Source organism: Ostrinia nubilalis, chromosome 4 (genome assembly GCF_963855985.1).
Source record: "Ostrinia nubilalis chromosome 4, ilOstNubi1.1, whole genome shotgun sequence".
NCBI lineage: Eukaryota > Metazoa > Arthropoda > Insecta > Lepidoptera > Crambidae > Ostrinia > Ostrinia nubilalis.
The window spans coordinates 6615789-6636237 of record NC_087091.1 but is presented as its reverse complement, the minus strand read 5'-3'; the positions used below and the strand labels follow the sequence as shown (position 1 = coordinate 6636237).

General features: G+C 37.7%; 1 protein-coding gene across 1 annotated transcript in view; it reads left to right on the top strand.

Annotated features, from left to right (window-relative positions):
* The first annotated feature begins 4273 nt into the window (after window positions 1-4273).
* Window positions 4274-20449, top strand: part of LOC135071351 (zonadhesin-like) — a 41509-nt gene continuing 25333 nt past the window's right edge. The window contains exons 1-25 of the mRNA XM_063965142.1: window positions 4274-4344; window positions 4673-4858; window positions 4935-5114; window positions 5198-5389; window positions 5500-5679; window positions 5751-5942; window positions 6032-6223; window positions 6302-6481; window positions 6567-6758; window positions 6843-7022; window positions 7101-7292; window positions 7388-7555; window positions 7639-7830; window positions 7919-8086; window positions 8166-8357; window positions 8445-8612; window positions 8864-9055; window positions 9335-9529; window positions 9793-9987; window positions 10089-10286; window positions 10368-10535; window positions 10812-11003; window positions 13963-14157; window positions 14561-14761; window positions 18444-18644. Coding sequence (XP_063821212.1) covers window positions 4281-4344; window positions 4673-4858; window positions 4935-5114; window positions 5198-5389; window positions 5500-5679; window positions 5751-5942; window positions 6032-6223; window positions 6302-6481; window positions 6567-6758; window positions 6843-7022; window positions 7101-7292; window positions 7388-7555; window positions 7639-7830; window positions 7919-8086; window positions 8166-8357; window positions 8445-8612; window positions 8864-9055; window positions 9335-9529; window positions 9793-9987; window positions 10089-10286; window positions 10368-10535; window positions 10812-11003; window positions 13963-14157; window positions 14561-14761; window positions 18444-18644 — 4555 coding nt within the window. The 5' untranslated portion in view covers window positions 4274-4280. The remainder of the gene's footprint in view (window positions 4345-4672; window positions 4859-4934; window positions 5115-5197; window positions 5390-5499; window positions 5680-5750; window positions 5943-6031; window positions 6224-6301; window positions 6482-6566; window positions 6759-6842; window positions 7023-7100; window positions 7293-7387; window positions 7556-7638; window positions 7831-7918; window positions 8087-8165; window positions 8358-8444; window positions 8613-8863; window positions 9056-9334; window positions 9530-9792; window positions 9988-10088; window positions 10287-10367; window positions 10536-10811; window positions 11004-13962; window positions 14158-14560; window positions 14762-18443; window positions 18645-20449) is intronic.

Below are 20449 nucleotides of genomic sequence, written 5' to 3'. Positions count from 1 at the left end.
TCTCATAACAATTTTTATACGTCACTAAATAAGGCCCAAAAAGAGACCATTGAACGCTGCATAAAATATCCATTACAGGCAAACAATAGCACTTTGCGATATCGAATTCATTCTCACGGGATAAACGAGTCCAATTCAATTTGTTTTTTGGCAGTATTGTATGTTTTTATTTCGACTTCGAAAAAAATCTAATTCTTTCATGCTCCACTCAGATTATATTTCCCCTATTCCTGTACTTATTTTTACGACCAAAATGAATATTAGGTTGATATAAAAATCAGCGGAACGAACGGAATTATTTCACGAGTAGTCAACAAGAAAATCTAATTATGACTTCTTTCTACATCCGGGTTCTTTATTAGAAAATTTCCCTAAATTTATAACGGTTTACTCACCAGAAACTTTTTGACTAAAGCTTATTTACACCATTAACAGTTTATTGCTCCTTATTCCACAGCATTAAAGTCGACGATTATTGAAATCGTTGAAACGAAATCAAATGACGCTAAGCCTCAAATAGGGTTTGAATTTGGGATCCTCAATATTCCTCTTTTGAGAGCATTGTTCGGATCGGAAGAACGATATGGTTTCCCGGTTTGACTTCGCATCCTTTTAGTGACGTATACCCTCTATAGAAGATTCGTCTACGATAAGAAGAGCCTGTTACTCTCCCATCGGTACGACCACGCATAAAGCTAAATCTAGTAAATCTGCTTCGAGTCGATACGCTTTGAAAGGGTAAACTGTAGGGCCATAACTTCTGAGTTCTGCACCGATATCTCCGGGGATAGCTACAGTGGAATAAATTACATTACTGTCTTTAGATTAAGGACAGATAAAAGTTCAGAAGTGCTTGGAGGTCGGAGGTGATAGCGCAATTTCGATTCACAAATAAATAGGCTCTGGAGAGTTCAAGTTTGTTTAAAAAGCCATTCATTACGCTTTGAACCTCAACAAGATTTAAAGGAAATGATAACATTTGAATATTTAGTACGGGGAATATTCAAACTGTCGTTACAAGATAAGGTACTGTACAAATAAGGGACTCCAAGGTAGACATTGTGGCATCTTATAAAGTTGTAATACGGTCAATTTTCCAGCAAACTGTGGATTTTCTCAAAACCATTTGTAAATACATTTCAATGTTGACTTACTAGTTCGATATTTTCAGTGGATTTCAAAATCCAGTATTTATAGCTGACTTATAAAAATCTTCAATTCCTTATATTTCGAAGCGTATCTTTACGGCCGCTGTGCTACTAACGGCACCCTATAGAAAAATATTTAGTCTTCGCGCCGGACGTGACATAGATAAACTACGGATATATCTGTAAGGCTGCGTTCACACTAAATCTATCAAAGCCGCCATCTCTAACGCCACAAAATGTCTATTTACTGCTTTTTCATAAAGTTTTACAGAGGAAATTGACGCTTTAGTGGTATTGACTCTTAGCGGTAAATTTAACGATATTAAAGCATGGTTTAGTGGTATTGAGAATAGATAGACTACACGTTTACTCTGGGGCTCAGAATGAAGTTTGTTTCACCTAAATGACGTCCACTTCTGGACAAAGACCTCCACAATTAATTTCCACAATACATAATCCTGCGCTGCCAGGATCCAGGTACTTCCCGCGACCTTCACCAGATCGCCGGTCCACCTAGTGAGAGCCTGCCCACACTACGTCTCCATTACCCGTCGCCACTCGAGAACTTTTCTGCCCCAACGGCCATCAGCTATGTGCCCCGCCCACTACCACTTGAGTATCTTGTATTACTTACTTCTCAAATACGTATGTGGATGCGCCCTATCTCTTCGGAGCAGGAAGACTTCATGGACCAATATGAAAATATTATTATAACAAACTATGAGAATAAACTTGCTTTCGTCCATGTTTCACGGTACAGTAATATTATTAATGATATTTGTTTGATTTATTGTTTGGAAGATTTTCCTACTTGACAGACTCCGAAATAATATCAATGGATTTCGCCAGAACTGATTTGATGTGGAAAATTACGTATATTTCTGTGTTTATTATACCCATCTTGTCGCTGAAAGAAGTATTCGTCATTTAGAAAAAAGCTAGCAGATTACGTTAGGTCCCAATTTGTACATGCTTACAATCCGTATTCTTAGGCTGAGTTGCACCACCTTATTTTAGCCGTAACAATAACACTAACCGCTGCTTTTTGTATGGATTTTGATAGATTTTTGACGTTTCTCAAAGTTAAAGTAAGATAATGTAACTCAGCCTTATTCTTATAAGTTTTTATAACTTTTCATCTGTCATCCGTTTTGAATAAGAGGGAAGTAGATCCATAATCATAACTTCAAACTCCTATCTACATCCTAGTTTTCTTGATCAGTGCTTAGGATCAGTGTCGTTGCGTTTGTGTCTAACCGATTTTATAATTATTTTGATAACATTGCATAAAAAATGGTATTGGTTATAAATAATTTCGATTTGAATCCAAAATAAGCCTAGGCGCAGACCACCGACTTTTAGTTGGCCGATATATTTGTGCCCGATTCTAGTTAGTATGAAGAATCGACCGATACCAAATCGGTGTAATGTGCGCACTTTCATACATATCCATACTGATTAACAGCCCGACTCAACTATCGGCCGACAAAAAGTCGGTGGTCTGAACCTAGGCTGAACGTTTCTATCGTTTGGCACTACGAGTATGTCAAACTGCACACAGCACTAGCGTTTTGAATGCATCTTATTATGTTTACAATAAGTGCGAATTTGCAACAAAAATTTATACTCTGTTCTGTTGTAGGTACCTACTATCTCTATAATATGTAGACAGGCCCGGGTAATAGATTACAGCGCGGACCGTTGTCAGCGGGCAGCTGGGCGCTGTCAGCAGAAACAACTTGTCCCTCACTGGCAGCAATCTACAAGATTTTAACAAACCGCGGAAACTTCTAGATTTATAGCCCATAGGATTTTGGACATTCAGTTGATGGGTGTTTGTTAATTTACTTCTATACTACTATTATAAAGCTGAAGAGCTTGTTTGTTTGAACGCGCTAATCTGAGGAAAAACTGGTCTGAAAAATTATTTTTGTGTTGGATAGCCCATTTATCCAGGAAGGCTTTAGGCTACATAACATCACCCTACAGCCAATAGGGGTGGAGCAGTAAAGAACAATGTTGCTAAAACGGGAAATATTCAAACTATTTTCACGCGTTACGATGTCGCGGACACAGCTAGTTTTTTCTACTCTAAATTACATTAAAATAAAACATTAACCAGTTGAGTTTCCTCACTTCCCGAAGTGTGATGATGTTGCTATTTAAAACAACGAATTCATTTTTTTTTAAATCACCTAACGACTGTTATTTATTCTACATTCACGTACGATAGAACATTAATTAACTATCATTAAATAACCGTGTAGGCTAGGCGTAAAAAAACTTCCTCATAATAATATTAACAATACTGCGTTGAATCAGTTATCGTGCAACGCAATTACGGATAGGTTGAAATAATTTAACAATAAAAAAAGTAAGCATCCTTGATCTCAAGTCTTAATTTTTTTTATTTTTGTTTACTTTAACATTTTTATTTATTTTTTCTTCCATATTTGGTACTAAATGCTGCCTTTTTTCTTTTGTTCATTTATTTGTTAATGTTTTCGATTTCTAAAACAGGGGTTCCGTTTTATTTTGCTTTTTGAACAAATGTGACATATAATTAATTGCCGCGGTGTGGTTACGGGTTGGATCCAGATAAGTAAAGCAAGATGGGGTGGGTATAAATTATATGCTACTAATTTTTTTAAATAATGTGTTACAATTTTGTTTGTGTAATCCATTCGCCATACCACAATTTATGAGTTTAAATGGCAGGTAATGTCGTACTTCATAAATTATTTTATACTTAGTTAAACATTAACTATTCTAGAAAATTAACACTTATCTATATTATGTTTCACACTGTTTCATGTCTGTGCGAATATCCTTACTAGACAACAATATTAATTTGTAACAATTTACGTATCTTATCATAAATTTTATTTACCAAGGATATTAAATATTGTTTTATTTACACACATTAACTTACTGCACAAAGCCGTTATTAGTCCAGCAAACACGCTGTAAAGGGAAATTTCATTATTGTACTTAGGTATGATGTATTGCAAAAAACTTCATTCATTGAAGCAAAAACATTTTCTCTTTATTGAAACAGATGCTCAAAGTCGTGTTAGCACCGGCTATAAAACGGGGTAAATATCTTTACACCGCTAAATGTTCGAAGTGACAATGTTGAAGCTGGTTTTGTTGGCGGCCATAACGGCTGATGTGTTTTTAGTAGTTTCAACGACAGGTATTATGGTTGTTTTACTTTCTATATTATTATTATTGTTGTTGTTAGGCTAAACTTCCGTGTTCCAATTAATACTCGTACACAGCAAGGCCTTTACAGCAAGATTAGAATTACTTGTAATTAGTTATCTTTTAGGCAAGGTCACATGTACATTTATCGTAATCTAAGAATGCATGAAGTAACTTGGGTAATGTAAAGAATTTACTTATATCGTGATTTGGGTAATATAAAGCTCTTATCTCTATAAATGTAAAATGTTTTGGTAATCCTAATTCAATAAACTTTAATTAAATAGCTAATTTATTTCAAATCAAATAATTTATTTCAGTTTGCAAACCTAATGAAGAATACAACGATTGCATAAATCGTGGATGCAACGCACAAAATTGCTCGCAGCTGGGTCTTCCGTTGCCATGCGTCGATGTTGATCCCAAATACTGCATCCCTGGGTACATCTGTAAATCTGGCTACACAAGAGCTGATAATGGCACTTGCATTCCCACAGAGCAATGTCGTAAGTATACGAAATGCAATTATCGTCCTTCTCCTTTTAACAATAAGCTTTCAATTAATAATAACATCTTTAACAGCATCTTGTGGAGGGGATCCTAATGCCGTATCGGGGTGTGGTACATTCTGCACAAAATGCTCCAATTACAAGAAAGGACCTATTGCGTGTCCTGCTATCTGTAGGCTAAACGGGTGTGACTGTAGAAAAGGCTACGTATACGATCAGAACATCAAGAAGTGTGTTCTTCCCAAACAATGCAGTAAGTTCTTAATCTTATTATTATTAGGAATCTTTGATAATAATAAATTGATGTTTTGTCTAAATGTATTGATAACCTTACAGCACCAACGTGTAAGGACAATGAGGTATATTCTGACTGTATCAACGGGGGATGCAGTCCTCGAAACTGTTCCCAGCTAGGCAAGCCACAGCCTTGCGTAAAGTTAAGTCCTGATGCTTGCATCAAAGGTTGTGTTTGCAAGTCGGGATATCTGAAGGCTGACAACGGCACGTGCATTCCTTCTAAACAATGTCGTGAGTAGATGTTTAGTCAGACCAATGTTGAAAGTGAAATACATACAATGATTATCCTTCTTGTGTTGACTGTAAATCCTTCAATTGCCTAAACGTTATTTTTATCACAGCATCGTGCGGAGGTGACCCTAACGCCGAATCAGGATGTGGTACATTCTGCAAAAGATGCTCAAACTACAAAAATGAAACGCTTAAGTGTCCTATTGGCTGTATACTGAACGGCTGTCAATGCAAAGAGGGCTTCATCTACGATCAGAATATAAAAAAGTGTGTTCGTCCCAAGCAATGCAGTAAGTTCAGTTTAGACTTTGTATTTTTAACTTGTAGAAAATTTAGAATTATATTATTGACGATCTTACAGCACCAACATGTAAGGCCAATGAAGAATACTCCGACTGCGTCAATGGTGGGTGTGCCCGGCGAAACTGTTCCCAACTGGGCAAACCAGTGCGCTGCGTAAAGCTGAAACCAGGTGCTTGCAAAAAAGGATGTGTCTGCAAGTCAGGCTATTTGAAAGCTAAAAACGGCACTTGCATTCCTGTGAAACAATGTCGTGAGTACATATTTTCTCAAATTCATAAAATGTGGAATGTTATCATGCTTGGTATCTGAATGTCTAACTTTAATTCATGTTTTTCGTAGCATGCAAACCCAATGAAGAATACTCTGATTGCATAAATCGCGGGTGTTACGCGCGAAACTGCTCGCAGCTGGGTTATCCGTTGGAATGTGCCGACGTTGTGGTCAAAGATGAAGACTGTATCGAGGGCTTCATCTGCAAACCTGGCTACACTAGAGCTGATAATGGCACTTGCATTCCTACAGATCAATGTCGTAAGTAAAATACATGACCCTTCTTCTCTTTTTATTATACTAATGACTTTAATTGATTATACGTTATTTTTGTAACAGCATCGTGTGGAGGTGATCCTAATGCCGAATCCGGATGTGGTAGCTTCTGTAAAAGATGCTCTAACTACAAAAATGAATCGCTGATTTGTCCCATTGGTTGTATACTGAACGGCTGTCAATGCAGAGAGGGTTACATATACGATCAGAATACAAAAAAATGTGTTCTCCCAAAACAATGCAGTAAGCTTATTATCATTTAAACAATTGTTTTGCTACTATGACGTTTCATTTAACATGCCTTATGTAACTTTATAAAATTCTGCAGCGCCAACATGTAAGATCAATGAAATTTATTCTGAATGCACCAATACTGGATGTACTGCCCAAAATTGCTCCCAACTGGGCACACCGGTGCCCTGCGTAAGACTGGACCCAAAATACTGCAAAAAAGGCTGTGTTTGCGACGAGGGCTACTTAAGAGCTGATAATGGAACCTGCATTCCCGAGAAAGAATGTCGTAAGTACATTTGAATACAGCGTAATTCACCATTTACCTAATACTTGCATTGCATTGCATTTAATTGTTGTAATGTTTTGAAAGCTGCTTGCGGAGGTGACCCAAATGCAGAGTCTGGATGTGGTACATTCTGTGAAACCTGCACCAACTACAAATCTGGTCCAGTTCCTTGTCCCGATATCTGTCTTTTAAACGGTTGCCAATGCAGAGAGGGCTACATTTACGACCCGAATATAAAGAAGTGCGTTCTACCCGAGCAATGCAGTGAGTATTTTCTAGAAGATTCAAGTTTGTTTTATTATTTTCTTAGTAGGTATTAATTGTTACACCTGAATCTTGCAGCACCAACTTGCAAAGCTAATGAAGTCTACTCCGACTGCAATAATAATGGATGCGATCCTAGGAGCTGCTCCCAATTGGGCAACCCTGTGGCTTGCGTGGATATAAGTCCCGACTCATGCATTAAGGGTTGCGTCTGTGCTTCAGGCTATTTGAGGGCTGACAACGGCACTTGCATTCCCGAAAAACAATGTCGTAAGTTTAGTTACAATAAATAAATCTAATCACCATTTACATCAATCAATCAAAATACGTAATCTAATTTTATTATGCCATTCTCATTGTGACAGCATCATGTGGAGGCGATCCTAACGCCGAATCAGGGTGTGGCGTATTCTGTGACAGATGCTCAGGAGCAATACCATGTCCGAGAATCTGTTATCCAAATAGCTGCCAATGTAAATCCGGCTACATCTATGACCAGAACATCAAGAAGTGTGTTCTACCCAATCAATGCAGTACGTACTATTCGAAAGTTTTGGTTATTATTTTTGCATAATTATCCATTATACTAAGCTTGAAGTATAATTCGATCTTACAGCACCAACTTGTAAAGATAATGAAGAATACTCCGACTGCATCAATGGTGGATGTGACGCAAGAAACTGTTCTCAACTGGGCAATCCAATACCTTGCGTAAAGTTAAATCCCGACGATTGTATTAAAGGATGTGTTTGCTCTTCGGGCTATTTGAGGGCTGACAACGGCACTTGCATTCCCGAGAAACAATGTCGTAAGTGTAGTTAGAATGAATAAATCTAATCACCATTTACATACGAGTCAAAATACCTGATCTAATTATGCCATTCTCATTGTGACAGCATCATGTGGAGATGATCCTAACGCTGAATCAGGGTGCGGCGTTTTCTGTGACAGATGCTCAGGACCAATAAAATGTCCGAGAATATGTCATCCAAATAGCTGCCAATGTAAATCCGGCTACATCTATGACCAGAACATCAAGAAGTGTGTTCTACCCAAGCAATGCAGTACGTACTATTAGAAATTTTTAGTTATTCTTTTTGCATATTCATTATAATAAGCTTGATGTATAATTCGATCTTACAGCACCAACTTGTAAAGATAATGAAGAATACTCCGACTGCATCAATGGTGGATGTGACGCAAGAAACTGTTCTCAACTGGGCAATCCAATACCTTGCGTAAAGTTGAATCCCGACGATTGTATTAAAGGATGTGTTTGCTCTTCGGGTTATTTGAGAGCTGACAATGGCACTTGCATTCCTGTGAAAGAATGTCGTAAGTTTACCCATCCTAACAGAATTATTTGAGAAAATCGATGATATTGAAATTTTTAATCTAATTTTCAAACCTTTCTTACACCAGCATCTTGTGGAGGCGACCCTAATGCGGAATCTGGATGCGGTGTTTTCTGTAACAGATGCTCTGGACCCATACCATGCCCCAAAATTTGTGAAGTGAACGGATGTCAATGTAAACCCAACTATATTTATGATGATAACACCAAGAAGTGCGTACTGCCTGAACAATGCAGTAAGTACCAATTAATTTTCTTAAGTCTATTTTATTGGCTTTATCTGGTGTTTGCGTTTGATTTATAAATTTGCAAGCCTGCAACCATTTATTTAGGCAGTTGTATACCTTATTTTTTGACGTCATTCTATAGTCCCAGACACAATGTGCTCAGACAATTATTTGCTAGCTTAGGTACTTTGTAATGCAAATTATGTTTGATCAGGTGTTTCGTAATTGACTTGTTTTTTAACTGAAGATTATGCTTGCAGCTCCCACGTGCAAAGACCATGAAGTGTACTCAAATTGTGTCAACGGTGGTTGTCTTAGACGGAATTGCTCGCAAGTGGGCAAACCAATTCTATGCGTTCTAGTGACAAAAGGCGGGTGTATTAAGGGATGCATTTGTGAATCTGGATACCTGCGAGATGATAAGGGGAATTGTATACCGGAGGATCAGTGCCGTTAGTAGATACCTTAAGCTCTTGATACAAATCGTCGCTATCCTCTCTAACTGACGTATCTGACATTTTTTTCGAAACTAAGTTATCTACACCATCTTAATCAATTTCGCAAGACGAATCGATCTGCCTAATCGCCTGAAAATTTTTGCAAAATGTCAGTTACGTCAGTTAGAGAGGCAAGCGACGAAATTACACTGCACCAGTTTTCATTTGTTCGTTGTGAGGTTTATTACCCATTATCGTATAGGCTATATATATCATTTATTGGTTTTATCCCAGAACGCTGCCAAGAAGGCGAAGTGTACTCTAAATGTGCCAATGGAGTTTGTCCGGCCCAAAGCTGCAGCCTATATGGAAAACCTCTTCCATTGTGTTCTCCTATAAACCCCGCATCTTGTAAGCCTGGTTGCATATGTGCAAATGGCTATCTTAGGAATAAGGATGGTGTTTGCATCCCGAAGGAAAAATGTCCAGGTCTTTATGATTATATTTAACTCTTTTATGACTTACAGGATAATATGTAAAGCTATAAGTAAAGGTTCGTTGTGATGAACTCAAAATGTGAATTGTAAATCACTCCTGTCTTGCAGAAACATCATGCAATTGAAATCCCAACAATCTAAACTGTATTGTTAAAAGTTAATGCCATCTAGCCAAACTTTTAATTGCTTTTCGATTAAATTCTATTGACATTGTGTGTGTTAAAAGTGCCAAAAATAATAATGGTTTTATTCCAGAACGCTGCCAAAAAGGCGAAGTGTACTCTGAATGTGCCAACGGAATTTGTCCACCCCAGACCTGCAGCTGGTATGGAAAGCCTATTCCACCGTGTGCGCCTGTAAACCCTGATTCTTGTAAGCCCGGTTGTATATGTGCAAAAGGCAATCTTAGGAATACGGATGGTGTTTGCATTCCGGAGGAGAAATGTCCAGGTCTTTATTATTTATCTTTAACTCTTTTATGACTTAGGATGTAAAGCTACAGGCTTGTTGTAAACTCAAAATGTGAATTGTAAATAACTCCTGTCTTGCAGAAGCATCCTGTAAGAACAAAGTCAACGAAGTTTATTCCGACTGCATAAATGGTGGGTGCGATGCTAGAAACTGCTCTCAATTGGGCAACCCTGTCCCTTGCGTCAAGATAAGACCCGAAGATTGCAAAAAGGGCTGCATCTGCGATGTAGGGTTCTTAAGGGCTGCCAATGGCACATGCATTCCACAGAAACAATGTCGTAAGTACACTTCTACAAGAATCCTACATTGAATTTTGAACTCTATTGAATCCTTTTTAAACAACACAACTTTCGCTGCAGCTTCTTGTGGAGGAGATCCTAATGCCGAAGCAGGGTGTGGCGTCTTTTGTGACCTATGCTCCGGACCAATACCATGTCCTAAAATCTGTAAAGTAAATGGATGTCAATGCAAACCTGGTTACAAATACGACCAGAACATCCAGAAGTGTGTGCTACCAAAGCAATGCAGTAAGTTTTAATTATTTCTTTTCGTTTAAATATGTATAAAAGCGTGTAAATTGTTGGCATGGTTACAAGGTGCCCTATGTTGATTGAGTTGGTAGATCGTGCATTCATTTGTCACATTAATTAGTTATGCAAACAACATCATGAGTGTTTAACTAGGTGTTTATTGAGGCGACTAATAACCGTGTCGTTGTCAGACTGGATAATATAATTAAACAAATAATTAATATTCTTTTTAAATAAATAAGCTTCAGACTGATTATTGTTACCTACTTGCAGCCCCAACCTGTAAGTGCCACGAAGTGTACTCCGATTGTATCAACGGTGGGTGTGCTAGAAGGAACTGCTCTCAGCTGGACAAGCCTGTTGCCTGCGTATCGATAATAGAAGGCGGCTGTATCAAGGGATGCGTTTGCGAATCTGGTTACCTGAGAGCTGATAATGGAACATGCATACCAGAGAGTCAATGCCGTAAGTGCTTTTGTAGATAATTCTCGTTCACCGTCTCTGAGTAAAGTGTCAAGTATTAGTCGCTAGGAGCAACGAAACCATGAGACTGACCAGACTTTGACACTAAAAATTATTTCTTACTCTTGCTTGCCAAAGACTTAGGAACTTTACTATTCAGAACTTTACTCGGAGATCGTGAATGAGCTACTTACTTAAGAAATTTAATTTTGATCTCATTGGCAGCAAAATCCAGCCAGTGAAATGGTCTTCAGAAAAAAACATAACACTTCTTCTGGCGCAGTCGGGTAAAAATAGGCTAGTTGATACGAGTAGGACCCTAAACGAACAATTCCAGCTGATGTTAACACCGTGGCATCTCATAAGAACTCAGAAGAAGTGCTGTTGATATACATACAATAGACGTTGTTTTTGAACAACTGTTTTAGGATCAAAGTAATCCTAATCCTAAATGTTACTCTAGTTTATGAAATTATTATTTTGACATGGCAAAGCCGCTTCATACGCCGACTGATATAACGGCTGACAATTAAGTTGATTACTAAGCCCTGGCCACTGGAAACCCCAACAAACTAAAATGTATTGTTAAAAGTTAATCCCATCTAGTCAAAAGTTTAAAAGCTTTTCAATTAAATTCTATTGACATGTTGATGTGTGTTTTAGAACTAAAAATAATAACTGCTAACTTTTTAAAATTGTGAACTAAGCTTCTAATTTAAGGCGGATACTGATTTATTCATATTTCGTTTCATTTATCATTTAACAAATAAAAATTATAGCAATAAATGAAACGAATAAATTAAACCGGACCTTGAATAAAACCGTTTTCAGAATAATTCAGAAATTGTTGCTGCACCGTTTTCTTTAACTTTTTTGATAAACCCAAGATAAAGTCTTAAGTAATGAAAACGTTTTCTATCCATCTTCGCCGACCCAATGCCCTTCAGTGGATATAGCTCTCCGTCTTGAGTGTTGCACCTCCCACTCATTGCCCTGCCCATCTATTTACAACCAGGTCGGTTTTGTGCTATCAGGGAAGCTACACACTCATGCGGTTCGCGCCGCGACTAGTGACAAGCGACCGCGACCTGAGAAAAGCGATCGTGACAAGTGCAATGACAAGCGACCGCGACAGCGACCGCGACGGAGACCGCGCGTTCAGTGTGCTTACCATGAGTTTACGTTAGGTGTACTCGCTAGCTACTACGTGAAAAAAATCTATGATGATTTTAGTTCTTGAAAGTAAGTAAGTTAATGTCATTTTTTACGTAGTCGCTAGCGAGTATATCTAAAAAACTCATGGTAAGCACACAGTTCGTGAACGAAATCGAGACAAGCGACAGATCTAAGTCAAGTAACGATCGAAGCGTAGTCTACTGTCTTGGTTTGTCACAGTCACTTCTTGTCTCTGTTGTGGCGCGAACCGTCATAAGCATAATCAGTGATAATTATAATCGGCACAGTCGGACGTTAATCAATAAAATTATAGTAAGTAGTTCAGATGCAAAAAGTGCAGTAGTCACTTCGGCTCGCCTTGACGTTTCGCAAATACTGCCAATCGATAATGGTGACCCGCTTATAGTGTGTAGGGCTCAAAACTGAACTCCGACAAACGTTACTCCGACGTTACGTTACTCCGACATTACTGAATATCGACATGACTTTACTTCGACACTATACAACTCAGAGGTAGCCAGTGTGTAGCAACCTTTAAACGGGTAAACTAGAGTACCTACGGGCGGGTTGACGGATTACACGAACGAATTGGGTTTTTAACTAAATTCGGACAAAATATTTGGTTTAGTTTGCTATCTAATAACGAACCATGTTGATTTGATTTCGTATAATTTCAAGGCAGAAATGATTAAAGTTAGATTGGGTTTATTCGAGTACCTACATCGTTTGTGTTGGACTTCAATATCGAAGCACTTACGTAAAGAATGGTTGTCTACAGCCCTCTAGACAAAGTGACGTTACATTTCTAACAGTTTTAATTATCGTTTCTCTCCGCTTTAAGCCTATTATTAGGGACTTGTTGAATTATCATTAGACAATGAATTCTGCAAAGATTATGAACAAACACAGAGTACATTCTGGTGACCGTAAACATAAAATTAAACTGTATGAAAGTGCATCAATGTTTGTCAGACACCTTTGTTTATGTGCTCGCCCCGAGTAAACTCCAGAGTAAACAATGTGGGTATGTTTACCATCCAAATTTGGCCCTCGAGGATAGCATCTTGCTTGCTATAAGGTGGCTCAAGCATCAACCTTATTGTTTAAGCAATAAATTAAAGTTAAATCTATCATTTTAAGGCTGGGTTGCTTGCACCATCTTATTTTAACTTTGACAAACGTCAAAAATCTGTCAAACTCCATACAAAAACGCCGTTTATCGTTATAGTTACGGTCAAAGTTAGGGTGGTTAGGTGGTGAAACTCAGCCTTAGTTCATGAGAATTAACTATACTAACGAACTCTAATAAACTCATATTGAAATAAACAATTTCAAACTTATCATGAAAATGAATAGCACTTCAATGAACTGTTATGATCGCCTTTTATGAGCTGGTTCCCGCGGAGATATCCCGTTTTTTGCAGGACCTGTTTTCGTGTTAATTATGTGTTTTAATTTAATGTTCACACGAACATGCCATTTGTAAATTTCAAAATGTGTTCACACGACAATAGGTACGCAATAAAGATTTGAATTTGAATTTGACAATCCACTTAATTTTGCGGGATCTTTCATTACTGTCGGCCGTATTCACAAACAGTACTATGAGGTCTAACAGTGCGCGTGGACGCACAGGGTGACACACGAACCAATCACAGAGCTCTAATCAACGCTGTGCGTTCGATTTGCTGCTTTACTTAAGCAAGCATCGTTTGGAATACGGACGTGAATCCCGCTGAACAGGATTGCCGTGGGTGCGAGCGCTTATATTTAATTTTTGCTTCAGCGCGATGCAAGTCCGGCGAAGAGTATTCCACGTGTGCTAACGGGATATGTCGACTCCAATACTGCAGCCAGTATGGAGCGCCGATTCCATTCTGTCCAGCCTTCAAAACTAGCAAATGTAAACCCGGATGTGTATGCAAGAAAAAGTTCTTGAAGAATACAGACGGCGTTTGCATCCCACAGGAGGAGTGTCCAGGTAATTAATTATACTTAGACGTAGGAAAACGTATTTAGGCAGGTCACTCGATGGACCGACGATCTAGTGAAGGTCACGGAAAGCATTTGGATGCTGGCAGCGCAAGACTGGTAGTTGTGAAAGTCTATAGGGGAGACCTATATTCAGCAGTGGACGACATTCGGTTGAAATGGACGAAGGAACGAAAGGAACGTAACGAAATCGATGTAATTTTCATGAAATAAAATTAACTTGAAAAAAACACACTATGATCAAGCAAACTTGTTGATTTTCCGGGAAAAAATCTCTAGTTCTTTCTATTTATTAGCCTTCGTAGTCTGAATTAGCTGTTAGATTTTCCCATCCCATTCCCTGCACCTGTTTATTTTTTGTCTTTCAAATTATTATTCTTCTCCCAATCCAGAAGCGCAATGTCCACCCGGAGAAATATACTCTCAATGCTCAAACGCCCCATGCATGAAACAGTATTGCATCCAGTACGGTATAAACTTCCTCTCTTGCCTGGCATTAGAGCCTAAGAAAAAATGTAAACCAGGGTGCATCTGCAAGGATGGTTATTTGAGGACACAAGAAGGAATGTGCATTCCAGAAGATACGTGCCCAGGTAATAATGTACCTAATATGTTATTAAATAAGAGTCATTTATGCTTGAGGGTACGTAATTACCAAGCTGTAAAATGATGGTTTTCTCAACCAAATGCTGTCAACTACTGGAAAAAGGCCGCCATGTATTTCCACAAAGACCGGTCACACGCTGCCTGCATCCAAGAGCACCTCGCCTGTGATTGCTTCCTATGATGCTTCTATACAACTTACTTAAATATAGCTTTACTGTGATAAAAGGGATCAATCTGAAATTCATAGTCTTATAGATTTTCTTTGTTGCTGCTTTAATATTTTTAACGTAGTCGATACACAGTATACAATATACATTCATACTATAAGTACGGATAACAGCAAGAGCAGCTGAACACTGTGGGTTCTTAACTAAGTATGAAAATTATAAATAACTTGAAAAAAATCGAACTGCCTAAGTAACTAAGTATTTGTAATAATAGCGAATTGACAACAAATTGTAAAGACTAATTTACTATCGTCTGTACCTACTTCAATTAATGTGCTCATGGTGTTTCAAAAAAATCAAAAATCAAAAATATTTTTATTGAGCCATCCATTATTCTTACTAACTAATCAACAAAATCATAACTTATTAAAACTATTTTATTATTATTTCAACAGAAGCGCAGCCACCATGTCTAGACAAAAAGTAAGAAGATATAAAAACTGCACCGATTTTCAAGATATCAAGTCAAGAATGAAGGAATAACATTATATCAAATCATATTTTAAAGTGTAAGGAATTGGTTGGCAAAAATATAAAATATTGTCTCGGATCATTGTCATTTTTACCGAAAAAAAAAAAATTAAAATATGAATTTTCCAGGAAAATTATATCCATTGGTTTTGAAATCAACATGGTCCGGAATTCATTCATGTTTTTGCCAACTTTTCTTTTGTTTTAATTTGATTCCGCCTCTGATAAGCATGCAACGATAACCCAGATGGAAATCGGACAAAAGTAGGCTTTTGGATTTTAAGAAAAAATAAACTAAATTAAAAAATATTTATTTGATCCTTATTTAAAACAAAAAAATGTTCAAGATATTGGCAAAATAAAAGGTTTTATTTTATTTTACAGTTTTTTTTTAAAGCATGTCATACTGACTTATCCTCCGATTAAGCCTAGGCGCAGACCTACCGACCTTTAGTTGACCGATAGTTGGGCTCGATTTTAGTTTGTTTAAAGAATCGGCCGATACCAAATCGTTGTAATGTGCGCACTTTCATACATGCAGCCCGACCCAGCTATCGGCCAACTAAAAGTCGGTGGTAAAGGATAAATCTGTGCACCCTCTGCTATCATTGTTGTACGATACAATTCATTGTAGTTCTAGACCAGTGGTTCTTAACCTTTAGCCAACTAGCTCGCATCAATGCTTATGACTGTAAACCCTTGAAAAGGAGGCTGACAATAGTGACTGAGTTTCTTGCGCTGCTTCTTCTCAGCACTGGCCCATTTATTGTCCCGAAGCAGTGGTAGGGTTAATATTGGGACGTGTAAAAGTGCTTTCTAAAAGCCTATTTGCAAAAATAAATGAATTTTATGAATTTTGAGTCATGAGGGACCATTTTACCAAATTTCTGTCTTGTCAGGGACCACCTCATAATCGGTCAAAACCAGTTTGACTGCAAAAATTAGTTAAAAGTGGTTTTGACCAAGGTGTGCAAGTGCACTTCGTGGACCACTTGGAATGCCTCCAGGGACCACCAGTGGTCCGCGGACCACCGGTTAAGAACCACTGTTCTAGACCAACAAACTTGTATAAGTTAACCCTTTCATTGACTTAAACTAAGTCGAGTCTCTGAAATGATCATCGGCAAACCCATTTATAAATACAGCTTAGGCTTTCGCAAATCCGGTTTTCAGCGGTGTGGTTGAGCCGTTATTCGGTTGCGGTTGCTTGCCGGCCCGGCAACATTCCGCCACGGAACATTTTGCACTGACGTGGGCATCTGTTAAATGACCGAGTTCGTACTGTGGTGAACTTTGGCCGGTATTTGTTTGAGAATCAACTCCATTCCACTTTTAGGGCTGCTCGATGGATGGACGCACTCACATGTTTTTTATGGGCGCAATATTTGTTTGGCAAATTACGAAAATAGTGATTATAGTACTGATAAAAATAAAACCTATACCTATATAATATTTCAGGTGATTCAAGTCAAGGTACAAAGAAACAAACAATAGGACATCAAGCTATTAACTTAATTAGCTGTAATATTAAGACTGAGTTGCACCATCTAACTTTGACAGCAACTACAGCGATAGCCGGTGTATTTTGTATGTAGGTAGTTTGACAGATTTTTGACGTTTATCAAAGTTAAAGTACGAAGGTGCAACCCAGCCTAAATGTCGACTGTAGAGAGGTACTGACTGAGAAATAATATAAATAAATAAATTTTATACCTTTCTTACTAACAATTTTATTTTAACAGACATGGGTTTTATTGTATGAGGCTGGGTTGAATTACTTTTACTTTAACTTCAACAAACTTCAAACACAACTTCAAACCTGTTAAACTCCATAAAAAAAGTAAAAAGATTAGAATAACATGAAAAGAAAAATAGAAAGTTAAGTTTTGTTTATTATGCGCCACTACACATAAAAGTTCAACTAAAACTATAACATACTTTTTTCTTATGCCTTAGAGATATCGATTAAGACGCTGAAAGTATTTATGCTTAAAACAATTTGTTAAAAACTGCAACACTGCTTAATTTAATAAGATAATAAGAGCTGGGTTTCAAGACTTGTTGAATTAAGAAGGGTTGACTTTAATAATATGCCAATTTATAAACAAAAAATAATACAACATTTTCATATAATTTATTAGATAATAGCCCTTCTTTTAAAATTCACGCATCATTTTAAATTCACAATAATTTGCATGATGATTACACTAAATCCAGCGGTACTAATTTTCCATAAGCCTTTCCTAAACAGAATGACCTGTTGATGATTGATTTTTTATTCATATAATTTTTATTTTCCCTTTCCCTTATAATATCTTAGGTGTGCTGCCATCGCATTCTTTCTCAGTTGTCTTCTCTTCCTTATGCTGGCGGCGGTGGTGGTGGCGGTGCTGTAAATCATGCGGAAATTTAAAAAAAAACTATTTCAAAATAGATCATTTCCTACTTATGGCACTTATCAACTCGGAAAGGGATCAACACAGTATCAGCCAAATGACGCCCACTGCCGGACAAAGGCCTCCTCCAAGGTTTTCCACAATGAACGGTCCTGCGCTGCCCGCACCCAGGCTCTTCCCGCGACCTTCACCAGATCTTCCAACGTATTTAGGCAGGCCACTCGGGGGACCGACGATCTAGTGAAGGTCGCGGGAAGCATCTGGATGCTAACAGCGCAAGACTGGTAGTTGTGAAAGTCTATAGGGGAGACCTATATTCGGCAGTGGACGACATTAGGTGGAAATGGACGAAGGAACGAATCGATGTCATTTTCATGAAGTAACGAAATCGATGCAATTTTCATGAAATAAAATTCACTTGAAAAAACACACACAAAGTTGTGAATTTTCCGGGAAAAAAACGACTACTTTTCTTCATTAGCTTTCCTAGTCTGAATTCATTAAAATATGATTTTCTCATCCCATTCCCTGCACCTGATTATTGTATGTGTTTCAATATTATTCTCCTAATCCAGAAGCTCAATGTCCACCCGGAGAAATATACTCTCAATGCTCAAACGCCCCATGCATGAAACAGTATTGCATCCAGTACGGTATAAACTTCCTCTCTTGCCTGGCATTAGAGCCTAAGAAAAAATGTAAACCAGGGTGCATCTGCAAGGATGGTTATTTGAGGACACAAGAAGGAATGTGCATTCCAGAAGATACGTGCCCAGGTAATAATGTACCTAATACGTTATTAAATAAGAGTCATTTATGCTTGAAGGTACGTAATTACCAAGCTGTAAAATGATGGTTTTCTCAACCAAATGCTGTCAACTACTGGACAAAGGCCTCCCCCCAAAGATTTCCACAAAGACCGATCACGCGCTGCCTGCATCCAAGAGCACCTCGCCTGTGATTGCTTCCTATGATGCTTCTATACAACTTACTTAAATAAACCTTTACTATAATAAAAGGATCAATCGTAAGGAAATTGTGAAATTCATAATACTTAGGTCTACACTCTTGAAGCGGAATTTTGGGCTTACACTTACACTGTGTAGGTTTGTTGTCGACACGACAAGAAGATAATACTTCTATACATTAGTGTTGATATAGAAGCATTATCTTCTTCTTCTTCAAAAGGGATCAATCAAAAAGAAACTGTGAAATTCATAGTCTTATAGAATTCCCTTTAATTCTTAACGTGGTCGATATTTATTTATGTACGGAACAGGAAAGAGCAGCTGAACACTGTGGGTTCCTAACTAAGTATTTGGAATAATAGCGAATTGACAACAAATTGTTAAGACTAATTTACTATCGTCTGTACTTCAATTTAAATTAATGTGCTATGGTGTTTATTAAAACTATTTTATTATTATTTCAACAGAAGCGCAGCCACCGTGTCTAGACAAAAAGTAGGAAGATGTAAAAACTGCACCGATTTTCAAGATATCAAGTCAAGAATGAAGGAATAACATTATGTCAAATCATATTTTAAAGTGTAAGGAATTGGTTGGCAAAAATATAAAATATTGTCTCGGATCATTGTCATTTTTACCGAAAAAAAAAATTAAAATATGAATTTTCCAGGAAAATTATATCCATTGGTTTTGAAATCAACATGGTCCGGAATTCATTCATGTTTTTGCCAACTTTTCTTTTGTTTTAATTTAATTCCGCCTCTGATAAGCATGCAACGATAACCCAGATGGAAATCGGACAAAAGTAGGCTTTTGGATTTTAAGAAAAAATAAACTAAATTAAAAAATATTTATTTGATCCTTATTTAAAACAAAAAAATGTTCAAGATATTGGCAAAATAAAAGGTTTTATTTTATTTTACAGTTTTTTTTTAAAGCATGTCATACTGACTTATCCTCCGATTAAGCCTAGGCGCAGACCTACCGACCTTTAGTTGACCGATAGTTGGGCTCGATTTTAGTTTGTTTAAAGAATCGGCCGATACCAAATCGTTGTAATGTGCGCACTTTCATACATGCAGCCCGACCCAGCTATCGGCCAACTAAAAGTCGGTGGTAAAGGATAAATCTGCACCCTCTGCTATCATTGTTGTACGATACAATTCATTGTAGTTCTAGACCAGTGGTTCTTAACCTTTAGCCACCTAGCTCGCATCAATGCTTATGACTGTAAACCCTTGAAAAGGAGGCTGACAATAGTGACTGAGTTTCTTGCGCTGCTTCTTCTCAGCACTGGCCCATTTATTGTCCCGAAGCAGTGGTAGGGTTAATATTGGGACGTGTAAAAGTGCTTTCTAAAAGCCTATTTGCAAAAATAAATGAATTTTATGAATTTTGAGTCATGAGGGACCATTTTACCAAATTTCTGTCTTGTCAGGGACCACCTCATAATCGGTCAAAACCAGTTTGACTGCAAAAATTAGTTAAAAGTGGTTTTGACCAAGGTGTGCAAGTGCACTTCGTGGACCACTTGGAATGCCTCCAGGGACCACCAGTGGTCCGCGGACCACCGGTTAAGAACCACTGTTCTAGACCAACAAACTTGTATAAGT